The sequence below is a fragment of the Orbicella faveolata genome, unplaced genomic scaffold (genome assembly GCF_042242905.1).
Source record: "Orbicella faveolata isolate gen_17 unplaced genomic scaffold, um_ofav_v1 contig_36, whole genome shotgun sequence".
NCBI classification, from domain to species: Eukaryota; Metazoa; Cnidaria; class Anthozoa; order Scleractinia; family Merulinidae; genus Orbicella; species Orbicella faveolata.
This window is the reverse complement of record NW_028301565.1, coordinates 12,529,202-12,550,000: the sequence shown is the minus strand read 5'-3', so window position 1 is coordinate 12,550,000 and position 20,799 is coordinate 12,529,202. Positions and strand designations below refer to the sequence as shown.

At 38.8% G+C, this 20,799-nt stretch overlaps 4 protein-coding genes and 1 pseudogene across 4 annotated transcripts; 4 read left to right on the top strand and 1 right to left on the bottom strand.

Moving 5' to 3' along the window:
- Window positions 1–4,988: 4,988 nt before the first annotated feature.
- LOC149102305 (adenosine receptor A3-like) lies at window positions 4,989–5,961 on the top strand. Its single transcript, XM_089274554.1, has one exon. It carries the CDS (start codon window positions 5,020–5,022, stop codon window positions 5,959–5,961), a length of 942 nt encoding a protein of 313 aa, XP_089130680.1. The 5' UTR covers window positions 4,989–5,019.
- Window positions 5,962–8,952: 2,991 nt separating this feature from the next.
- On the top strand, window positions 8,953–10,426 carry LOC149102304 (melanocyte-stimulating hormone receptor-like). Its single transcript, XM_089275187.1, has one exon. It carries the CDS (start codon window positions 9,032–9,034, stop codon window positions 10,013–10,015), a length of 984 nt encoding a protein of 327 aa, XP_089131313.1. The 5' UTR covers window positions 8,953–9,031; the 3' UTR covers window positions 10,016–10,426.
- Window positions 10,427–12,330: 1,904 nt separating this feature from the next.
- On the top strand, window positions 12,331–13,276 carry LOC149102303 (beta-3 adrenergic receptor-like; annotated as a pseudogene).
- Window positions 13,277–13,460: 184 nt separating this feature from the next.
- Window positions 13,461–16,679, bottom strand: LOC149102302 (adenosine receptor A2a-like). The gene has a single exon (XM_089275361.1). The coding sequence runs from the start codon at window positions 15,031–15,033 to the stop codon at window positions 14,101–14,103; it is 933 nt and encodes a 310-aa protein (XP_089131487.1). The 5' UTR covers window positions 15,034–16,679; the 3' UTR covers window positions 13,461–14,100.
- A 910-nt stretch (window positions 16,680–17,589) lies between these two features.
- Window positions 17,590–19,348, top strand: LOC149102301 (adenosine receptor A3-like). Its single transcript, XM_089275004.1, has one exon. The coding sequence runs from the start codon at window positions 17,818–17,820 to the stop codon at window positions 18,769–18,771; it is 954 nt and encodes a 317-aa protein (XP_089131130.1). The 5' UTR covers window positions 17,590–17,817; the 3' UTR covers window positions 18,772–19,348.
- Window positions 19,349–20,799: the final 1,451 nt, after the last annotated feature.

The window sequence follows — 20,799 nt, the reverse complement described above, 5'->3', positions numbered from 1 at the left end:
CAGTATTAATCTTAAAGAGCTGTTGCTTGTCAAACAAGGCAATAATTTCAGCTTTAATGTTGTGTGGCAGTTGGCTGGTGAACTTATTTACTTGCGTTCATATACAAAAAGGGCCATTTTAATTGCACGACCCCGTCAAATGGTGGAAAATCAGCCATACTGGACCGCAAGTTAATTACACAGTGGGACATCCAAAGCAAAGGAAAGTCAAGCCGTGGATTGTTTAGACCCAGTATGGCTGATTTTGTACCTTGTGACTGGGTTGCGCAAAGGGCGCATGCTCTGTGAGGAGTAAGAGGCCTGAGCACTAATAAAACAGAAACACCTGGCCTCTTTAAGTTCGTTCCCAGGTTTCACGGACGGTCGATAGTTACTTTATAGTCTTTCTTTGTTATGATGAATTGAAGCGCAGGAAAAAACTTCTTCAAATTCAGTGAAACTGTCTACTAAGTGATTAAAAGAGCTGGCTATAACTCACTAGCTCTAGAAACAATACGACCATGCTAATTATACGTCGACCTTTTTAACTCTATAAAGATAGAATTGCGTGTATATACCCCTCAATAACCGAGGTCAAGGGCCGCACTGTAAGTTACGGATCCTCATTTCTCCTCATCGATTTATGGCCCAAGCGCGAAGCGCACGGGCCATAAATCGAAAGGGAAAAACGAGGATCCGTAACTTACAGTACGGACCGAGAAGACGAGGTCAGTATAATATTTATAATATCTCCCACTGTGTGCCTGCCGGGTTCGGGAACGATTTCTATTCACACGGAGCGGCTTCAAATTTCTGACGAACGTTAAAAGCAAAACGAGTCAATTTCAAATCGTTGTTAAGTGACCCTTAAGTCGTTAGCAGGTTTTAATACACAATTTTAGAAGTAAAAGAAAGTTTTAAACTTGTACTTGCTATAAAAATTAATAACTGACCTAGCGATAAATCACGAAACATTTTCCCAACAAAAATGCTTTAAATTTTAGCGGGCCGTACAGTAGAATATGGCTCGCTAAAATGACCAATCACAGCGCTGGTATTAACTGAGAGATATAATCATATGTTTCATCAGTTCCCTGTTTGTTTGCCTTTCTTTCTACTAAATGAATGCAATTTTGGTCCGAATGCAGTAGGCACTGTTGTATGGACCCAAAGATAGTCGACAAATTTGCCATACGTTTTCACATACCTATCTGCCTTATATCGCAAACATCTGATAGATGTTCAAAACGGGATTTACACCAAGTCCTACCAAAATGTCTCGTATTGTCAATAAAGTTAGAAACAAGTTCGAGATATTTGCTGCTGTGTTCAGCTCTTCTGTATTACAAAGCCGGGGTTCATATTTGCTGGGCTGTTTCTTTACTTAATTGTCAATGTCTCCAGTAGAAAACTGTAATATATTCCTAACCGGAAGTTGTGTTAAGCTGTTGTATTACCCAAGAAGCTTAGAGAATAAAGTTGTTGTGTTGAGCAAGCCTCGTGAACTTGTGTTATTATGTCACCAAGCCATACTTTTGCTAATATGTTTCAAAAACGTTACTTACTATTGATTAAATTCCTGTTCTATTGGTTGGATTAACTTCAGCCCATACCTGCCATTACTGAATCTATCTTGTTCCTGCTTCGAATATTTAAAAATCCTCATTTCTTTGTTGGACTGTTTCTTGTTTATTCAGTCAACAAATGATATTTCTTCTCTCTAAAGTTCAGTACAAAAAAAAAAGCTGAGGCCAAAAATATGTTAACCTGTTGAGCAGAAGCGGTGAAAAAGATTAAGTTGAAATGGGTGATAATGTTAAGACCTATACAGTGGCTGCACAAACGTCACGAAAGCTCATACCAAATGCGCTCTCTCGTTAACTCATGACTGTACTCTGGTGCAGCTCGTGAAGTATATCTTCAGAATTTCGTACTCCTCAAGAATCGAACGGGTAGTGAAGTACAAACTTGTTAGTTATGGCAGACTGGAGCATGCGCTGCAGGGCAAAGTAAATTCACTTATTTCATGGCTAGCTCCGTGAGCGGGCAAGATGAACCGAATCCTGCAATGTGATTGGCTACCCGAGCGGGCAAGATGGCGCTATCTTACCCGCTCGGAACTACCCGCTGTGTCCCGCGAGAAAAGAAAACCCCTATTGACCAAGCTTGTTCGGTCAAGATGGCTAGATATTGGCCTTGTTCTTTTTTGACCTCATGCTTGGTCAATAACCAATATATATATAACATTTAATTTCATCCCTGGCTAAACTCTTTAGTAGTCTTTCGAGAAATTAATCGACATTCAGCAGATGTAAAACTATGGTGTAAAAAAAAAATTAAACTAGAAGTACTTTTTAGCACTTGATAGAAGGACTACAGAAAAGTTAACAATATCGAGAGCTTTAAAGAAGGCCTTAAAATCCGAAAACTGTTACAGAGAGCACCTTATGCTTTATACACCATGGCGAAAGGAAAACAAAGATTTCATCGAGGACTGTCAAACTTACCAACAGGGATTTGAGCAGGTTAAGGATGAAGTTATCAGAATACCATTTAGAAGTACTAGATAAGGCAACGGAGGACATGATTAGAGCTAAATGTCACTGACAACTTTGACAATGTTGCTCCAAAAGCAGAACATGTCAATAAGTAGGACTGTGCTGTTGAAGACAGGCCCAAGTGAATTATTTGGTTGCTTTGATCCTAACAAAAACAAGCAGCATTACCATTATGGTTTGTCTGATGATATTGGCTTTTTCCCAAGAAGTAATGATCAAGAAGAACTTGTTGTAAAGTGCATATCGATGATGATTATCGAAGACTTGTAGTTCGTTGAATGAGAAAAAAAGACAGTTTTTTTTTATCATGGCTTAATATTCAGTCAAAACTAAAGATGACCATAACTCAGTATTAATAGAACGTTTAATTTCCACTCTACTGCTTGGGGGGGATTTCAATATTGATCTAATGAAGGTAAATACAGAGCGAAAGGAAAGGCTCTTAAAAACATCTTTTAACAGGCAAAGGATACACTGAAAAGTTGAAAAACCAGTATATTACTGACTACCGAACACAGATACTGATCGTGTTTAGACCAACGTACCTTGACCGTACATTCACCAGGTACCTGCAGTCTTACTAGAGTGGTCATAAGCCTATTTTTATTTCTATGAAAGCCGTGCGAATATTTCATTATATGTAACATCTGAGACAAAACAAATTATACCAAGATAAACATAATGTGGTTCCTATTGACTTTATTGCGTACTGCAGGTGAAGCAAATTGTACTATGGTGGACATGCATTTAACCAGGATAAAGACTACAGTACAACCAAGCGACAGGAATCAGAAGTTATTTATCAACACCCTACTGATGCTATAGGTGTTTATCACCTAACAAGGATGATATCAAAAGACTTAGAGCAAAATAGGCTACAACACAAGTCACCGTCTCGCATCTCATGCCTTAATTTTAACATGCTCCTCAGGTTACGGATAACAACCCCTTTCAAAATGGACAAATAACCTTAATGGCCACCCCACTTTTTGTCTTTTTATTGACATTCCTCAACGTTGCAAATAACTTATAATACTCCAAGTCCACCAATTCCTCTAAACACTTTTGTATTCAACTACCTTTACTCCATTATCCAATTTATCTATGAGCTGGCTCACAGGAGCCTTTGAGTAATATCTTCTGTGGCAAAACAAAATAAATTAAGTAGATTGCTGGCAGCCGATTTTTTCTCTAAGGGTCACTTAGACGAGTGTTTGCCCCTTTAGGCTAAAGCGTCTCGCCTCATAACAATAGCTGAATTTGGAGAGAAACAGACTGCCAGCAGTCTATAAATTGAGCGATTCAGGGAATAAAGCTTCACATTTGTAAGTCAATACAAGAGGCCGCTTGTGCATAAAATGTCATAGTTCTCGCTGTAAATTAACTCCACATTTTGAAGCCAATACAGGACCCTGCGTATGTATAAAACTTCACAGTCGTTGCTGTGAATAAATCCTTCACATTTTGAGGCCAATACAAGAAGTAATGGCACGCAGCGTGTATGAAAGGTACATCAGTGGAGGTAACAACGTTTCCCTCCAATTCGAGTAAAGACACATCTAAAAGAATACAATCTCCAACCATGACTGATTAAATAGGAAATGCACACAGACGCAACGTAGCCGAGAGGTCAGCGCGTCGGACTCGCAATTCAGCGGTTCCGGGTTTGATTTCTACTTGGATTTGTGCGCTAGCTCCGAGTTCAAATGCTCGGCCAACTGGTTTGCCTCCGGCCAGTTGATTTTCTTAACAATGTACATTACGTTCAATTTGAATTGTCTGTTTCAGTTGTTTGCTCGGCCTCTCTAGGCTTTGTGCTATAAACACTGCTGAAGGCAAATATCAGTTATTTTATCTTTATTATTTTGTTAGAGGTAAAACAATTACGAGTTTGACGACTTGACTTAAAATACACTACACCTCAGCCGAACGCAGACACCGAAACAATTAAAACAAATCAGAGAGTTTTTTAAATTTATTTTGTACCAGAACAAAATAAATTGAGCGACTTAGGCAATGACGCTTAACATTTTGAAGCCAACACACGCCGCGCTTTAACGATGTCTAAGTGGCTAGTGCTCGTGTGCACTGTATAACTGTGAAACTTAACGCACGCGCCTCGCGTATTGGCACAGTGTCTATGAAAGTTACATCAGTCGAGGTTTCAACGTTCATTCGAGTAACTGCACGTCTCTAAAAGAACACAATCTCCAACCTTGATAGGTTTTTGACCTGATTAAATAAGATAACCGCACAAAGGCAAAACAATTAAGAACCTAACGAAAATATCATGACCTCGTTTTGTTAAACCGGCTGTAAACTTTTGACGCACTACACCTAAGTTCAAAGCGGACCGGAATACTTTTCTCTAATTAGGGCCGATACAGGCCGCCTGTATTGGCCTCAAAATGTAAAGGTTTATTCACAACAAGAACTGTTGCCCACATTCACAGTAAGAGCTATCTTCGGAAAAATGTAAATCATGCCAAACTTCAGCAGAGAAACCACCCCAATGCTGTTTTGCAGTCGACATTGGGACGGCGAAAGTTATCTGCTTCACATTTACTCATCTGTTGTGTTTTTCTGTGTTATTCTAACCATAACAGCTACTCTTGGGAACAGTTTGATCTTGTTCGCCCTTCACAAGGACAAGTCTCTCCACCCGCCATCAAAACTATTGCTTCGTTGTCTGACGGTCACCGATCTCTGTGTTGGTGTGATCGGGCAGCCGACAGCTATCACCTTATTATTATCCGCTATAAACGAAAACTGGAAACTTTGTCGAGTGGCTAAATACTTGGCGTATGTTACAACCACGATTTCTTCTGGCGTATCTTTGGCGACACTAACCGCTATAAGTGTGGACAGACTACTTGCTCTGTTATTGGGATTACGATATAGACAAGTTGTCACTGTAAAGCGCGTTCGTACGATCACCTTCCTCTTCTGGTTAAAAAGCAGCGCGGTCGGTTTTCTTTACATTTGGGATATGACTGCCTACTTCATCACAAGTGCTGTCTCGGTAATGTTACAGGTCATAATTTCTACTTATTCTTACGCAAGAATCTTTTACACTTTTCGACGTCTACAAAAGCAACTAAAGTTTACTTTTGGAGGTCAGAGTGGAAGTATTTCGCCAAAAATGGCGCGATATAAAAGGACAGTTTTCAATGCATTGTGGGTTCACCTCACACTGGCAATATGTTATCTGCCTTTCGCTGTAGTAATGACTTTAGCAGCTACAAAAGGATTAAGCCCGTCTCTTTTTCTGGCCGAGTCTATGGCGGTAAATTTCGTTTACCTCAATTCCTCACTGAATCCTATTCTTTATTGCTGGAAGATCAAAGAAGTTCGACAAGCAGTAAAGAAAACCTTAAGACAGTTTCGCCGGGCTTTTGTCTCAAAACCGGCTGAAAAGAATTAGTTTAGCAGAAACCTAGTATTAAATATCTTGCTGATTCCCACTTAGGGTTTTGCACATTATATTTAAGGTTTTCTCTACTGTGTTAATGCTCAATCTAATGAACAAAAAATCTCACTATTATGCTCGAAAGGCCTCGTTTTGCTCCATTATGCTCACATTATGCTCGCAAAAAAATATAATAATTACTCTTAACGCTTGTTACACTAATTTAGCATGAGCCACGCCTCAATGTAATACTCTATTGCTCTGGCTTGGTTATTTATAAACGAATTGAGCTTTATAGTAATGAAAATAACTCGCTCTGAGGCAGCACAAGAGGGTTGAATTAGCAAAACCTGTCGGCATGTGCTGTAATTTATCACGGATTACAGCTGTAGAATATCCTGTTTGCATTTTGAAAAATGGCCTTATCTCAAATATTGTTTTTAGTATATTGACATATTTGTAAAGCGCTCTTGAACCATGTAGTAAAGTTTTTGTTTTCTTTATCGTAAATTATTAAATAATCATATTAAATAAACATGAAAAATTCCACTCGCGCGTTGCCTTTAGTATGTCCTCTCAATTCCTTGTTTGTTGATCTCTTCCAAAATGTTGATTTTCTTCCAAAATTCGTCCTCTAAGAAATAAACTTCACAGAAATCGGTTGTTTCGCAAGTAATACAATTACGGATTGCCTAATAACTTAGTTTTTTCAGGTAATTCTGTCATAATGGATAATTCACAAACAATGAAGTACGCTGGAAGAGTGACAGTTGAGCTATTTTACTCACCTGTAAGGCCTATATCGGTACGTGCGGCCCCAATGGGAATGGTGTTTGGGATATGTTTTGGTCGAAAATTTGGGCATAGATTTTGGCAATTTAGGTACGAAACAGTTTATCTTTTTCACTTTGGCTTAGCATTGGGTATTTTGTTTACAAGAAACTGGTGGGTTTTTTTTTTTGCGTCAACATGGCAATTTTGTAGCCCTTTTCAATGTTTACGGAAATGGAACCCATTTCTGGTCTGAAATAGGGTAAGGGTTTGAAGGTTCGGACCGGACACTCCTACTGCCAAAACCTTTAGTGAATACCTCCCCGTTCGACTTCGCTTTGTTCTTGCTTGGAATTATTGCAAGAATATGTTTGACTCAAGTGGCACTGGTGTTGGTTCTGGGGTAGGAGCCAATGACAGTTATGTTAAACCCCCTCTCAGGTTGTGCGTAGGTCCGTGTCTAAGCAAACCTAGTGCTTGTCACTCGCCCCGATCGGAGTTCGCAAAACATACTCCGCTACGCGTCGTATTCTCAACTGTCTTCGTGTTAATTTGCAAATGTGGTCAAACACGGTCTTTCATATTTGATATATTACGTCAAACGTATCAAGAGCGACTTGAGCAGGTTAAGGAATCGAAGAATCGAACGGGTAGTAAGTAAAGTACATACTTGATGGTTATGACAGACTGGAGCATGCGCTGTAGGTTCCAGGGCAAAGTAAATTCACATATCAACATTTCATGTCATCCCTGACCAAACTCTTCTTTGTGCCCACACAGAGAATTCTTAAGTTTGTAGTATTATCGTAACTCCTGTTAAGTTTTTAGTATAATCGTAACTCCTGTTTCACTAACATGGTTTAAAATGTAAGTTCAGGGTCTATTTTGTTTAACTTCTCTAGTAAATTAATCCAACAAGTGCTTTTCTTAGAATTTCTAGTGCCCCTTTCGGCTAACTAAAGGTTAAGTAATGACAACCTCGTCGGTCGCAAAGTTGCCATAGAGGCCATCCATGTTGTGCAAAAACGAACACGGTGACCGCTACTTTCATTGCATTTTTCTGATGTATATAATATGATTACCAACTGGATGAAGTTTGAGAATTTTTTTAATGCCCTTCTTTTTAAGCGTAATCACCTTAACTACTGAATTGAAAGAGATAATACGTCTCGCAAATGAGCACTGAATTTGCCCTTTTCGTTTGTCTATTTCTCCTTGAATTCGGTTCACAATCCATCTTCCTGATAATGCAAACAGAAATTAGGCCGTGCTTTTATAACAAAGCATTCCTCATTAATTTCTTTCAAACTGAGCATTTTGAGAAGTGAAAAACAATCAGTTCTGATCGCCTTCGCTGTTAACTAATACGAGTGTCCCAAGCATGATGACCAAAGAAGAACACTGACATCATAGCCAAATCACACGTCTTGCGACTTTCATCGTGTGCGGTTGTTCTGCTTTAGTTTTTCCCTTCCCATAATTAATCTCAATATTATAATTGCCTGCGGTCCAAACATTCATTGATATGGTAATATATAAAACCAGAAGGATTTTAATACCATACGATAACAAAGATAAGTTATTACGTTTAAATTCCTTATTAAAGGCTCAAGTGCATATATCTGCATGCTTATTGTTTCGAATTAATATTGTTTCAATTCTCTGAATTTGATTGAGATAACACCTTTCTTTTATTGCGGAGTTGGGATATTAATTAAGAAAGTCCGAGACGGCAAATTGCGCTTTAAGAGAAGGCATAAGGTTGTTTTAAATCAGTAGACATGACAATTTAATCTGACGCTTAAAAAGTCAGTACAAAAGTTATCAATCGATTTCCTCAAATAACTTTTGAAGTAAAAGTGCGCCTTTCAATCGAAAATAATTATTACTTTAATTGCCAGTTTGATTTGCTTACAAATAGTTCGCGAGTGTGTTTACATTAGAGGATAGTGTTCTGTGAAATGACACAAGTTCCTACCCTCTAGATGATTTCTGCACATCAAATCCACATGTTCTAACTTATTATTGAATGTTTATGAAGGCAACATCAGTCAGAGCAACAACGTTTCCCGTCTTAAATAATACACTGATCTCCAACCTTGAGAGGTTTTGACCTGATTAAATAAGATAAGCACATAGAGGCAGAAACAATTAGAAAATATCATGACATCGCTTTGTTAAAGTGTAAACTATACACAACACCTTAGCCCAACGCGGACACTGAAAGAATTTTTTTTTTTTTAATTAGGACGATTTTTGACATCTTCTATTCCAAAGCAAAATGACTTGAGCGAATGAGGGAATAAAGCTTCATATGTCGAAGCCAACACACGTACACCTTCACAACAAGAACTGTCTCGGAATATTGCAAATAATGTCGAACGTCAACATTGAAACAACCCGAATGCTCTTTTGCAGTCGACATTGGGACGGCGAAAGTTATCTGCTTCACATTTACACGTTTACTGTGTTTTTCTGTGTTACTCTAACCATAACAGCTACTCTCGGGAACAGTTTGATCTTGTTCGCCCTTCACAAGGACAAGTCTCTCCACCCGCCATCAAAACTATTGCTTCGTTGTCTGACGGTCACCGATCTCTGCGTTGGTGTGATCGGGCAGCCGACAGCTATCACCTTATTATTATCTGCTATAAACGAAAACTGGAAACTTTGTCGAGTGGCTAAATACTTGGCGTATGTTACAACCACGATTTCTTCTGGCGTATCTTTAGCGACACTGACCGCTATAAGTGTGGACAGACTACTCGCTCTGTTGTTGGGTTTACGATATAGACAAATTGTCACTGCAAAGCGCGTTCGTACGATCATCATCCTCTTCTGGTTAAAAAGCAGCGCGGTCGGTATTCTCTATGTTTGGGATATGACTGCCTACTTCATCACAAGTGCTGTATTAGTAATGTTAGAGGTTATCATTTCTACTTATTCTTACGCAAGAATCTTTCGCACTATCCGACGTCAACAAACACAAGTACAAGATACTCTTGGAGGTCAGAGTGGAAGTGTTTCGCCAAATATGGCGCGATATAAAAAGACAGTTATCAATGCATTGTGGGTTCACCTCACACTGGCGACATGTTATCTTCCTTTCGCAGTAGTAATGACTGTAGCAGCAAGAAGAGGATTAGATTCGTCTCTTTTTTTGGCCGAGGATGTGGCAGTCAATTTCGTTTACCTCAATTCCTCACTGAATCCTTTTCTCTATTGCTGGAAGATCAAAGAAGTTCGACAAGCAGTAAAGGAAACCTTAAGACAGTTTTGGGCTTGTCTCTCAACTTAATTATGAATAAAGTAGTATAGCAGAAACGTAGGCAAAATATTTTGGCTAAAAACCCACTTTGGGTTTGCTCATTACTGTATGCTCAAATTTTTCATTACTACATGCTAATGCTTGATACCCAAAAAATCTCACTGTGTAGTCAGGGGACTGGTGACGACACTCTTTAACGTGTAAGGGCCGATAAAAAATTGCGAATGTAGCATTTATTACGTAGCTTATTGCGGATTACGTTTTTAGACTATCCTGATTATATTTTTGACAACTGACTTATTCATTTCTTAACGCCTTTAATCCTAATATTATTCACAACTGACTTATTCACTTTTGACAACTGACTTATTCATTTCTTCACGCCGTTAATCCTAATATTGTTATTTAGTAACTCCAAATAAAGTGTTCACTGCTCTTGAAGCATATTGTGAAGTTTTTCGGTTTTTTTTTTCCTTTATCGTAGGTCATTAATCGTGATTCCTTGAACTTTCCAGTAATGTTTAGAATTGTACATTGTTCACCTTCAGCGTTGATTGAATGTACTGGGTGTTTCATGTGAGTGTTTAAAGGTTTCTGAAAGCTCACGGGTTCGAGTACATCAACGGTGGAAAATAAAGTAAATTATCGAGTCCGAAAGTTTAGAGAGTCGTAATAAAACGTTTTCTGGAAGTTCTCGGTTTATTTTCGAGCCCATACAGTTTTCGGGAGCTTTGAGAATTCCATACCTGAACTTGAAAGGATGGAAGTAAATAATTTAAAAATGAAACCCTTACGCAAGTATCCATAGTCTGAATTTGTAAATGTTTCTTTTCAAATTCAACTCTCTACAGTATGCAGCCCATGAATTCTGGACACTATATATATTGGCCTGGCCTTGAATCTGTTGCTGATCTCGCTGTAAAATGGTATAGACGTCACCATGGCGTTTTCACCATAACTGTCTCTCGAAACTCGTCCTTCATTATTGACATTCAACTATGGGGATCAGTGGATTGAAAAATATGCACGAAAACCAAATCACGATCAAATAATTGAAATGTGGTTTCAGCTGATGGAACCACGTCGAGAACTGATTAGAACGGACCAACGAGGCTGAACTCGCCCCCTAATAAAAAAACGTATTGAAAAACATATTGAACTGAATGAAAGAGACAAGACGTCCTACAAATGAGCACTGAATTTGCCATTTCCTTTAGTTTATTTCTCTCTGAATTCGGTTCACAATCCATCTGCCTGATATTATAAACTTAAAATTAGTGCTTTTATAACAAAGCATCATATTCCTCTTTAATTTCTCGCAAACTGAGCATTTTGAAAAGTGACAAACAATTAGTTCTGATCGCCTTCGCCCGTTAACTAATACGAGTGTGGTAAGCATGATGACTAAAGAAGAACAACCTCTAGTTCGTCACTTCATAGCCAGATTACATTTCCTGCTGCTTTCATCGTGTGTGGTTGTTCTACTTCGGTTTTTCCTTTTCCATAATTAATCACAATAATATAATGGTCTGCGCTCCAAACATTCATTGATATGGTAATACATATATATAACAAGAAGGATTTAATACCATACGATAACAAAGGCGAGTTCTTATCAGTTTAAATTCGCTGGTAAGGGATTAAGTACATACAGCTGCATGCTTATTGTTTCGAATTAATGATGTTTCAATTCTCGGAATTAAATTCAGATAACACCTATCTTTCATTTACGGGGTTGGGATATTGATTGAGAAAGACCGAGACGGAAAAATTGAGCTTTAAATATTTAATCTGACACCTAAAAAGCCAGTACAAAAATTATAAATCGATTCCCTCAAATAATTTTTTGAGGTAAAAGTGCGCCTTTCAGTCGACAGTAATTATTACTTTAATTGCCAGTTTGATTTGCTTACAAATAGTTCGCCAGTGTGTTTACATTAGAGGATAGTATTTTGTTAATATGAATGACACAAGTTTCTACACTTTAGATGATTTCTGCACATCAGATCCACATGATCTAACTTATTATTGAATATTTATGAAGGTAACATCAGTAAAAGTAACGTTTCCCGTCTAAAGAATACACTGATCTCCAACCTCGAGAGGTTTTGACCTGATTAAATAAGATAAGCGCATAGAGGCAGAAACAATTAGAAAATATCATGACATCGCTTTGTTAAAGTGTAAACTATACACAACACCTTAGCCCAACGCGGACATTGAAAGAATTTGTTTTTTAATTAGGGCGATTTTTGACATCTCTTATTCCAAAGCAAAATAACTTGGGCGAATGAGGAATAAAGATTCATATTTTGAAGCCAACACACGTACACCTTCACAGCAAGAACTGTCTCAAATATTGTAAATAATGTCGAACGTCAACATTGAAACAACCCGAATGCTCTTTTGCAGTCGACATTGGGATGGCGAAAGTTATCTGCTTCACATTTACACATTGACTGTGTTTTTCTGTGTTATTCTAACCATAACAGCTACTCTTGGGAACAGTTTGATCTTGTTCGCCCTTCACAAGGACAAGTCTCTCCACCCGCCATCAAAACTATTGCTTCGTTGTCTGACGATCATCGATCTTTGTGTTGGTGTGATCGGGCAGCCGACAGCTATCACCTTATTATTATCCGCTATAAACGAAAACTGGAAACTTTGTCGAGTGGCTAAATACTTGGCGTATGTTACAACCACGATTTCTTCTGGCGTATCTTTAGCGACACTGACCGCTATAGGTGTGGACAGACTACTCGCTCTGTTGTTGGGTTTACGATATAGACGAGTTTGTCACTGTAAAGCGCGTTCGTACGATCATCTTCCTCTTCTTGTTAAAAAGCAGCGCGGTCGGTTTTCTTTACATATGGGATGACTGCCTACTTTATCTCAAGTGCTGTATTGGTAATGTTAGAGGTTATAATTTCTACTTATTCTTACGCAAGAATCTTTCGCACTATTCGACGTCAACAAACACAAGTACAAGATACTCTTGGAGGTCAGAGTGGAAGTATTTCGCCAAATATGGCGCGATATAAAAAGAGAGTTTTCAATGCATTGTGGGTTCACCTCACACTGGCAATATGTTATCTTCCTTTCGCTGTAGTAATGATTTTAGCAGCCACAAAAGGATTAAGCCCCTCTCTTTTTCCGGCCGAGTTTGTGGCAGTAAATTTAATTTACCTCAATTCCTCGCTGAATCCTGTTCTTTATTGCTGAAAGATCAGAGAGGTTGGACAAGCAGTAAACGAAACCTAAAGACAGTTTTGGGCTTGCTTCTTAACTTAATTGAGAAAAAAGGCTAAAAAGTAGTATAACAGAAATCTAGCGTTAGATATCTTGCCTGATTTTGTTTTCCACATTATGCTCAAAGTTTTCACTAATATACTAATGCTCGATAGCCAGAAAATCTCGCTGTTAAACTCCAGTGACCTCATTATGCTACATCACGCTCACGTCAAAAAAGCTAATGTTTACCTTTGACGTTTGACACTGCTGTCACTTGTTTATTTATAATAAATGAGTTTTCAAGTAATTAATAAAAAAAGTCGCTCTAGTGCAGCACAAGAGGATTTAATTAGGAAAACCTGTCGGCATATGCTGTGTGTACTGTGTAGTCAGGCGACTGGTGACGACACGTTTTTACGAGTACGTTCGGATGAAGAATTACGGATGAAGAATTACGGATGCAGAATTTACTACGGATATTGCCTACCCTGTTTGCATTTTTTAAACATGACTTATTCATTTCTTAACGAATTTAATCCTAATATTCTTATCTAACATTTTAAAATATCTGTAAACGCTCTTGAAGTTTTTCTTTCTTTTTTCTCCATTGTAAAATTATCTGAACTCTCCACAAATAATACCTCTTTCTGTCAATTATCCATCACGCTTTTCGTTGTGACTACAAGGTTGAATATCTAATTACTTTTCTTTGACAAAGACACAAGAGCCAGCTTTATTTTTAGTTCTAATTTTCCAGTTGTTTTCCAAGATCTAGAATTTATTCATAGTAAGAAGAAAGTACCACGGACTTATTTCCGGGGCTTTTCTGTATAACTTCAATAAACATAGGAAATTCAAACAGGTAGATAATACATGTGCGATTTTCATTCAGCTAGCTGTTCGTCAACTGAACGATGAAGACCGTTTTGCTCCGAATTTCGTCTTGTAAGAAATCGCAAAGTACGAGTTAAAGCTTCATTAAATTCTTCGTTTCGCAAACAATACACCCACGGGTTTATGGCCGATGATGTAAACGCGGCCGCTTCGACGGGTGCCCACAACTTGGTGAAGGTAGATTTACCGCTAAAATGATGCACAAGAGAAGTTATTAGACTCGGCAACCAACAAACGACAAACAGACCAATCACAATGCTGATCGTCATCGCAGCCTTGAAGTTCTTTTTTCTTCTTTTCACAGCGTCTTGATTCTGCAAGGTATTGACAGTTATTCGCCTGGACTGCACTGAAGCGGCTTTTAAAATCCGAATAGAGCACAGTATGATGATAATCATCGGTATCAATACCGTTATGATTGTAAAAGAAATATATAATGTTGATAGACCTATTACATCCTCTACCAAGAACCTCGAGCAGGGGAGAACCAAGGACAAAAACCAAACAGTGGCTATCAGCCCGTAACATCTTGTGTAGCTGAGAATGTCTTCGTAGCGGAGAGGATGAAAGATGGCGATATGTCTGTCCAAGGTTACACAGCATAAGTTGAATGTAGTAGCTACTGTTGTATGGATCCAAAGATAGTCGATAGCTTTGCCGTAGGTTTGTACACGATCTACATTGTAAGCTGTGTATCTAATAGATATCCACACGGGCTGTATAACGAATCCCACTAAAAGGTCCGCAGCTGCCAACGAAGACAGCAACAAGTTCGAAATTGTTCTTAGCGACCTTTTAGTGATGATCAACCACAACACAACCCCGTTTCCAATGATGGCCCCCAAACCTGTGAGACCATACCACGTTGACAACACTGCCTTTGCTGCGGTGCTCAAATCGTTATCATGTTCAGTGTAGTTCATGTTGACTTAAAAATACTGTGTGAAGTAGCTGATTTGTGTTTCCGATTTATCTGGCAGAGTGACATTTTACATTGGCTCTTTCAGTTTCTGCTTTGATCAGTCATTTCGTCAGACCACGCAGCACTGGGTGCAGAAAGTTTTATTTTCCGGTGTTGTACTTTTACATCACAGGTTCACATGTTGTCATAGCTACTTCTCTTGAATTGATTTTAAAATTTCTTTTTTTTTTCTGTCGTTTAGTGACTGTTGGATATTTGTTCAACGAGTGACCATTACACTTTCCAAACACCTGTAATAGAATATTGATATGATCGAAGCCATATAAGAATAACCAATTAAGCAATATCATGGAAACAAAAGATGCAGGTGAATGGATCGTAAGGTAATGTTTTTCCTGAGGCGTCAGACGCAAACAGAATTTGTAAACAGGAATTCGAAAGATATAAAATTTTACAACGACCAAAACAATGGGGTTCAAAACCGTAGAGAACAAAAGCAAGCACAGAAATGAGGAATTAAACTCAGTGTTCTGCATCCGTAACATGCAATTTTTACACAAATTAATTTACATCGCACCCAAAACCTGGAAGGAAACATTAGTCTCCCATTGTGTTTCTTTGTTTTATGTATTTGATTTCAGTATTTTTCCGGCCCTAGTGTGGGTTTGTTATTTTATTTTCGCAAGAGCTTCCAACGGTAGCATGTCCTAAGGGCGGATCAGTAAGTGTAAAAATTAACGTATCATCTAAGTATCCTGCATCAGCAAGGTAGTGTCTGTCTTCAAAAATTGCGTTTTAAATCATTTATGCACTGATTATGTTATGCGCCGTTTCATTCGCGCTTCAGTGGCCACCCTCGGGGAAATAGGAGGTGGTGGCTGCTTAATAGAGGTTCGTAACGAATTAGAATAAGGCTTAGCACAAACGTCAATTTATTCAAATATAAACATACTCTAAGGCGACATGGAATCACATGAAGACAACGATAAATGTTTTCTTTTTTTATTCACTTTCTATTTCTGACTCTAATCTGTCATCACCTTTTCTTAAACAAAACCAAACTACGCGCACTTAATTTTGGGTGGCCGCTTGATAGAGGTAAGGACAATAGAAAACCCTCATTGGGACGACCAAAAGGTGGCCGCGGCCGCTTAATGGGGGAGGCCGGTCAATAGGGGTTTTATTTACCGCATTTTATTGACAACAATTTCGGGACTTTGATAACTGGTCGCAAATCCCATTTTCCAGCCCAAATTTTGCCCAAATCCCATTTCCCAACTTTTGTGTTGCCCAAATCCAAGTCCTCATTTTTTTGGTTGCGATTCCTAGACCAAGTGCCTCAGCCAAGTCTCACTTTCCCAGAAAATGTTGGCAAAACCCAGTTTACCCCTTCAGGCCCCTCAGTAAAGAATCAAGTTCAAATATCACTGGCACCAGTGAAACCAGTTACTAGAGAAACCAAGGGAACAAGCAAAACTGTCCGTATCACCCGGGTGCTCCCATTAAGCCGGCTCTCAAAATAAGCGTCATGGATACAAGTAGATAAAAGTTTTATAGACATAAAGACTAGGGCATACAATTTAAAAGTGACAGGATGAAGTTAATACCTTAACTGCACCTTAAATTCAAAGTGCCAAATAAGTACAATAGCGAACGGGTATTTGCCGGTAACTATATACAATATACATGCACATACTTTACGTGGCCATAAGCCGTGTTCCTTCTGGTAGCTTTACATGTAGCTTTGGAACAGGGCAATGAATTAGACCGATGGGAACTCCGCAACAAAGGGCTCTTTGATGTAGAGGCAAAATCCTTCCATTAATTTCAATTTACAGTGGACCAGTCCATTTAGCTCTCCACTTCTGGAGCTCTATTAACGTCACGATCACAGAAAAGGCAGGTCAGTCAAGGCTAAAACCGTCAATTGAATTGGAGTTGATGTATTCAAAGTTCGGTCTGCGTGTTAACATATTCAAATAGTGTGATTTAGCCAATTTTTAAGCAGATACATTTTTCATTATTCAGCCAGCAAATATTGCTGTAAAATAATGTGGCAAACTGGTACACGATGAGAAGGAGAATTCTGACCGATGGCGAGATGGAGAACTAAATGGACTGGTCCACTGAAAATTGAAATTAATGGAAGGATTTGCTTCTGTATTAAAGCCCTATGTTGCCGAGTTGCCATCGGTCTAATTCATTGCCCTGTTCCAAGGCTACATGTAAAGCTACCAGAAGAAACACGGCTTATGGCCGCACAAAATACGTGCATGTATAATGTATAGTTACCGGCAAATACCCGTTCGCTATTGCATTATTTGGCACTTTGAATTTAACTGGTTCACGATGAGAAGGAGAATTCTGAGTGGTCCGAATGTTGTATTAAGGCGCCATTGAGATGGACAGCTCATGGTGATGAGAGTTCCTTTTTAAAGTGTCCAGCTGATATCAGACTTATCGATCGATTAAACATCCGTCATTCAACAGGCAAATGCGCGTTATATATGTCATACAACCGATCAACAAAAAACTATTAGGCCAGAAAAGCCACTTGCTGAACGAACACCTGCGATGTAAAACCGAAGGCAATAACTTGAAGGCAAGTCATTCTCAAAGATTTACCAAACTTTGCAGCTGACCAACGTTAATAACCCCACATTCACGGGCGAGAAAGGCCTTTGGAACAAGAAGAACACTTTAAAAATTACGATTCGAACGAAAATCTGCCGCTTGTTAAATCCGTTTTTGCTTAAGCTAGTTTTTTAGAGCAGCCTTCAAAAAGATGGCAAACTTAAGCGACCAAACCAGCGAAGAAATGTTTGACGGATATCTGTTTTGTTCCAGTTCAGTTTCGGGCAGCGAGAATTATCGGTTCATTGCCCTTCACTGCATTTCTATGGCGTCGTTCTGCATTGTTCTTACTATTACAGCTACTATTGGGAACAGTTTGATCCTACTCGCCCTTCACAAGGAGACTTCTCTAAATCCGGCATCAAAGCTATTGCTTCGTTCTCTAGCAATCACGGATCTTGGTGTTGGCGTCCTAGGCCAGCCTCTAACGGTCGCTGTTATTTTCTCAGCTTTATTTGAACGTCTGCATCTTAGTCGAGTTATTCAAATATGGTCTCAGTGTATCAACGGAATATTCTGCGTTGTATCCATATTAACATTGACCACAATCAGTGTGGACAGACTTCTCGCTCTGTTATTGAGGTTACGATACAGACAAGTCGTTACTCTCAAGCGAGTTCGCGTGGCCGTTTTCCTTTTTTGGGTTCCAACCAGTGTGGCTGGCTTTCTTTCTGTTTGGATCATTCCTCTTTTCTACTTATACATCTTCTGGTTACTCACTTTCCTTCCTGCAATCATAATTTCAACTTATTCTTATACGAGAATCTTTTTTATAATACGACGTCTGCAAATGCAGTTACAAGACACACATGGAGGCCAAACAGGAAATACCGGACTTAACATGGCGCGATACAAAAAGACAGTTTTCAATGCATTGTGGGTTCACCTTACTTTGGTAGCATGTTATCTTCCAACTACTGTAGTATCGGCAGTCTCGATAGCTCAAGGCGTAAGTGTTACTCTTTTACTCGCACAAGTATGGGTATTTACCCTAATCTACCTTAATTCGTCGTTAAACCCAGTTCTTTACTGCTGGAAGATCAAGGAAGTTCGACAGGCAGTGAAAGAAACCATAACAGGGCTTTGCGCTTGTTTCTCGTCTTGAAAAAAAAAAGGAAGGCGAAAAAAAAAAAAAAAACGCTGTATATAAGGTTGTTCACCTACGCTTACGTTGCTTAACTATAACAATATCACCTCTGCTAAAATTAAAGAAGCTTTATCTGGAAGCAGTTTACGTCAGCTCTTGAACTTATAAGCGAAAACATTACCAATTCCGCGATTAAGTACACAAATGTCCATTGCAATTTACTAAAGAACGTTACGTCAGTTTAGTTTCTATATTTCAAAAAACAGTGGGTCATAAAGCAAACCAACCTCTCTCTTTAGCGTAACTAAGTCCCTCCAATATCCTCTAATTGAAACGGAGTTAATGCCCCGCGTATAAAAGCCGGTATCACACCATTACCAATCCTCGTTACCTTATTTCCTCAGTTGATCGCCCGGGGTGCTAATTTCGAACTTTGGTTTCTTCCTTGTAAATTTACAGGATTGGTTCGATTCTATTTTTATGCAACTATAAATTACATTTGTCAAGAAACCTAGAGTACTCAAGGATACGATATATTAGAGAGGGAATAATTAAACTTTTAATAAAAAAAATAAAGAAGTATTTCTTTAACATATACTTCGAATCAATAAAACTGAAACAAATAATAGTCAGGCTAAGAACCTAGTTGTGTCAGTCAGGATTGGAGAAGATAGAAGCTTTAATCGGGAAACAAGAAACCTTGAAAACTTTGAAGTTTTCTTGTTTCTCGGTGAAAGCTTTTATATGGTCTCGGCCATGGTAGCGAGCTGCTTTCTTTGTTTTTGTTTTTGTTTTTTCCACCTAATTCATGGTCAATACGTATAATTTAAGAAATCATTTCAAACAATATACATACTGTATGCGGAAGCATTGCAGAAACCAGGAACTGACATCGAGTTCGGTTTTGTAGCCTTTCCAGCGGAGATAATCTGCATTTTTAATTAGGTTAACGAGGAGCGTTGGTCGCAACTTTCACAACTACTATTAAAGATCTTTCATTAAACTGAATCTGAGGAAAATGGCCCACTTCGTATTACGCATCGTTCTTTACAATAAACACCAGACTTTCTTGGAGATACGGTTTAATCGCACTCGGCGTGAAATGATGTAATCCCTTTTCGGTCCATTAAAGCTCGCGATCACTAAATTTTGAAAAAATGCCAGTCATTCGTCATTTAATTAACGCGCGGTTTTCCGTACTGAAGTGGTTTCTTTGAATTCTAAGATACATTTGGCCAATGTTCAAACACATACTTTATGCGAGCAGTAATGTTCTTCTCGAAGTCACTCCGGTAAATTTTGACACAGTTCTGCATGTGTGTGATTTCATTCTCTAGGGAAATAAATTGAACAGGCGGAGAAGTCGAGATAGTAGGCGGCCAAATTTTGCCACTGATTTCAATTAACACCAAAATTAAAAATATCTTTTCTAGTTCTCTAAAACCGGCATTGGGTGTAGATTGCCTTTGGGTAAACATGACACGATTCAATGTTCAACCGGCTTGTTTACATATCACATAATGTCCGTTCAGTGTACTTTAGAGGATTTACTGGCCTTTATTTCTTCAAAGTTTCAGTGTAAAAGGCGCATGAATGTTTAGTTAGCGCGTCAGTCAGGTCAGCCATAAGATATAAGCATCATTCAATCTGTAAGCAACGTTCGTGACTGTGGAGATCGACCTCAATTTTCGATGTGTTGAGCTGATATTTAACTAATCCGTTTAAACGTCCGTCTCTAAATGGAAAGTACACTTAAAATCTAGGGGGAAGTGCAGTATTTGATATCATGTCTTATGTCTTCCGGTCCACTCAGTCAAAATTAGCATGACCGTGAAAACGTCGTGCAGGTGTGCGCAAGCCTTCCAATTCAAAAACAACACCGACCACGGCGAAACACAGCAGACCATCTTGAAACAGTCACAGGATGAGAAGAACTTTGAGAAGAAAATAGTTGTGCTGACTACAACGGAAACTAAACGACCTTTTTACTTCTCAGAGGAAAAGACTGAGAACTGGATGCGCCAAGAGGAAGGATGTTCACTTATT

Bases quoted from the DNA above. Each gene is read 5' to 3' on its own strand.
- LOC149102304 (XM_089275187.1), top strand. From the start codon at position 9,032: ATGTCGAAGCCAACACACGTACACCTTCACAACAAGAACTGTCTCGGA.
- LOC149102302 (XM_089275361.1), bottom strand. From the start codon at position 15,033: ATGAACTACACTGAACATGATAACGATTTGAGCACCGCAGCAAAGGCA.
- LOC149102305 (XM_089274554.1), top strand. From the start codon at position 5,020: ATGCCAAACTTCAGCAGAGAAACCACCCCAATGCTGTTTTGCAGTCGA.
- LOC149102301 (XM_089275004.1), top strand. From the start codon at position 17,818: ATGGCAAACTTAAGCGACCAAACCAGCGAAGAAATGTTTGACGGATAT.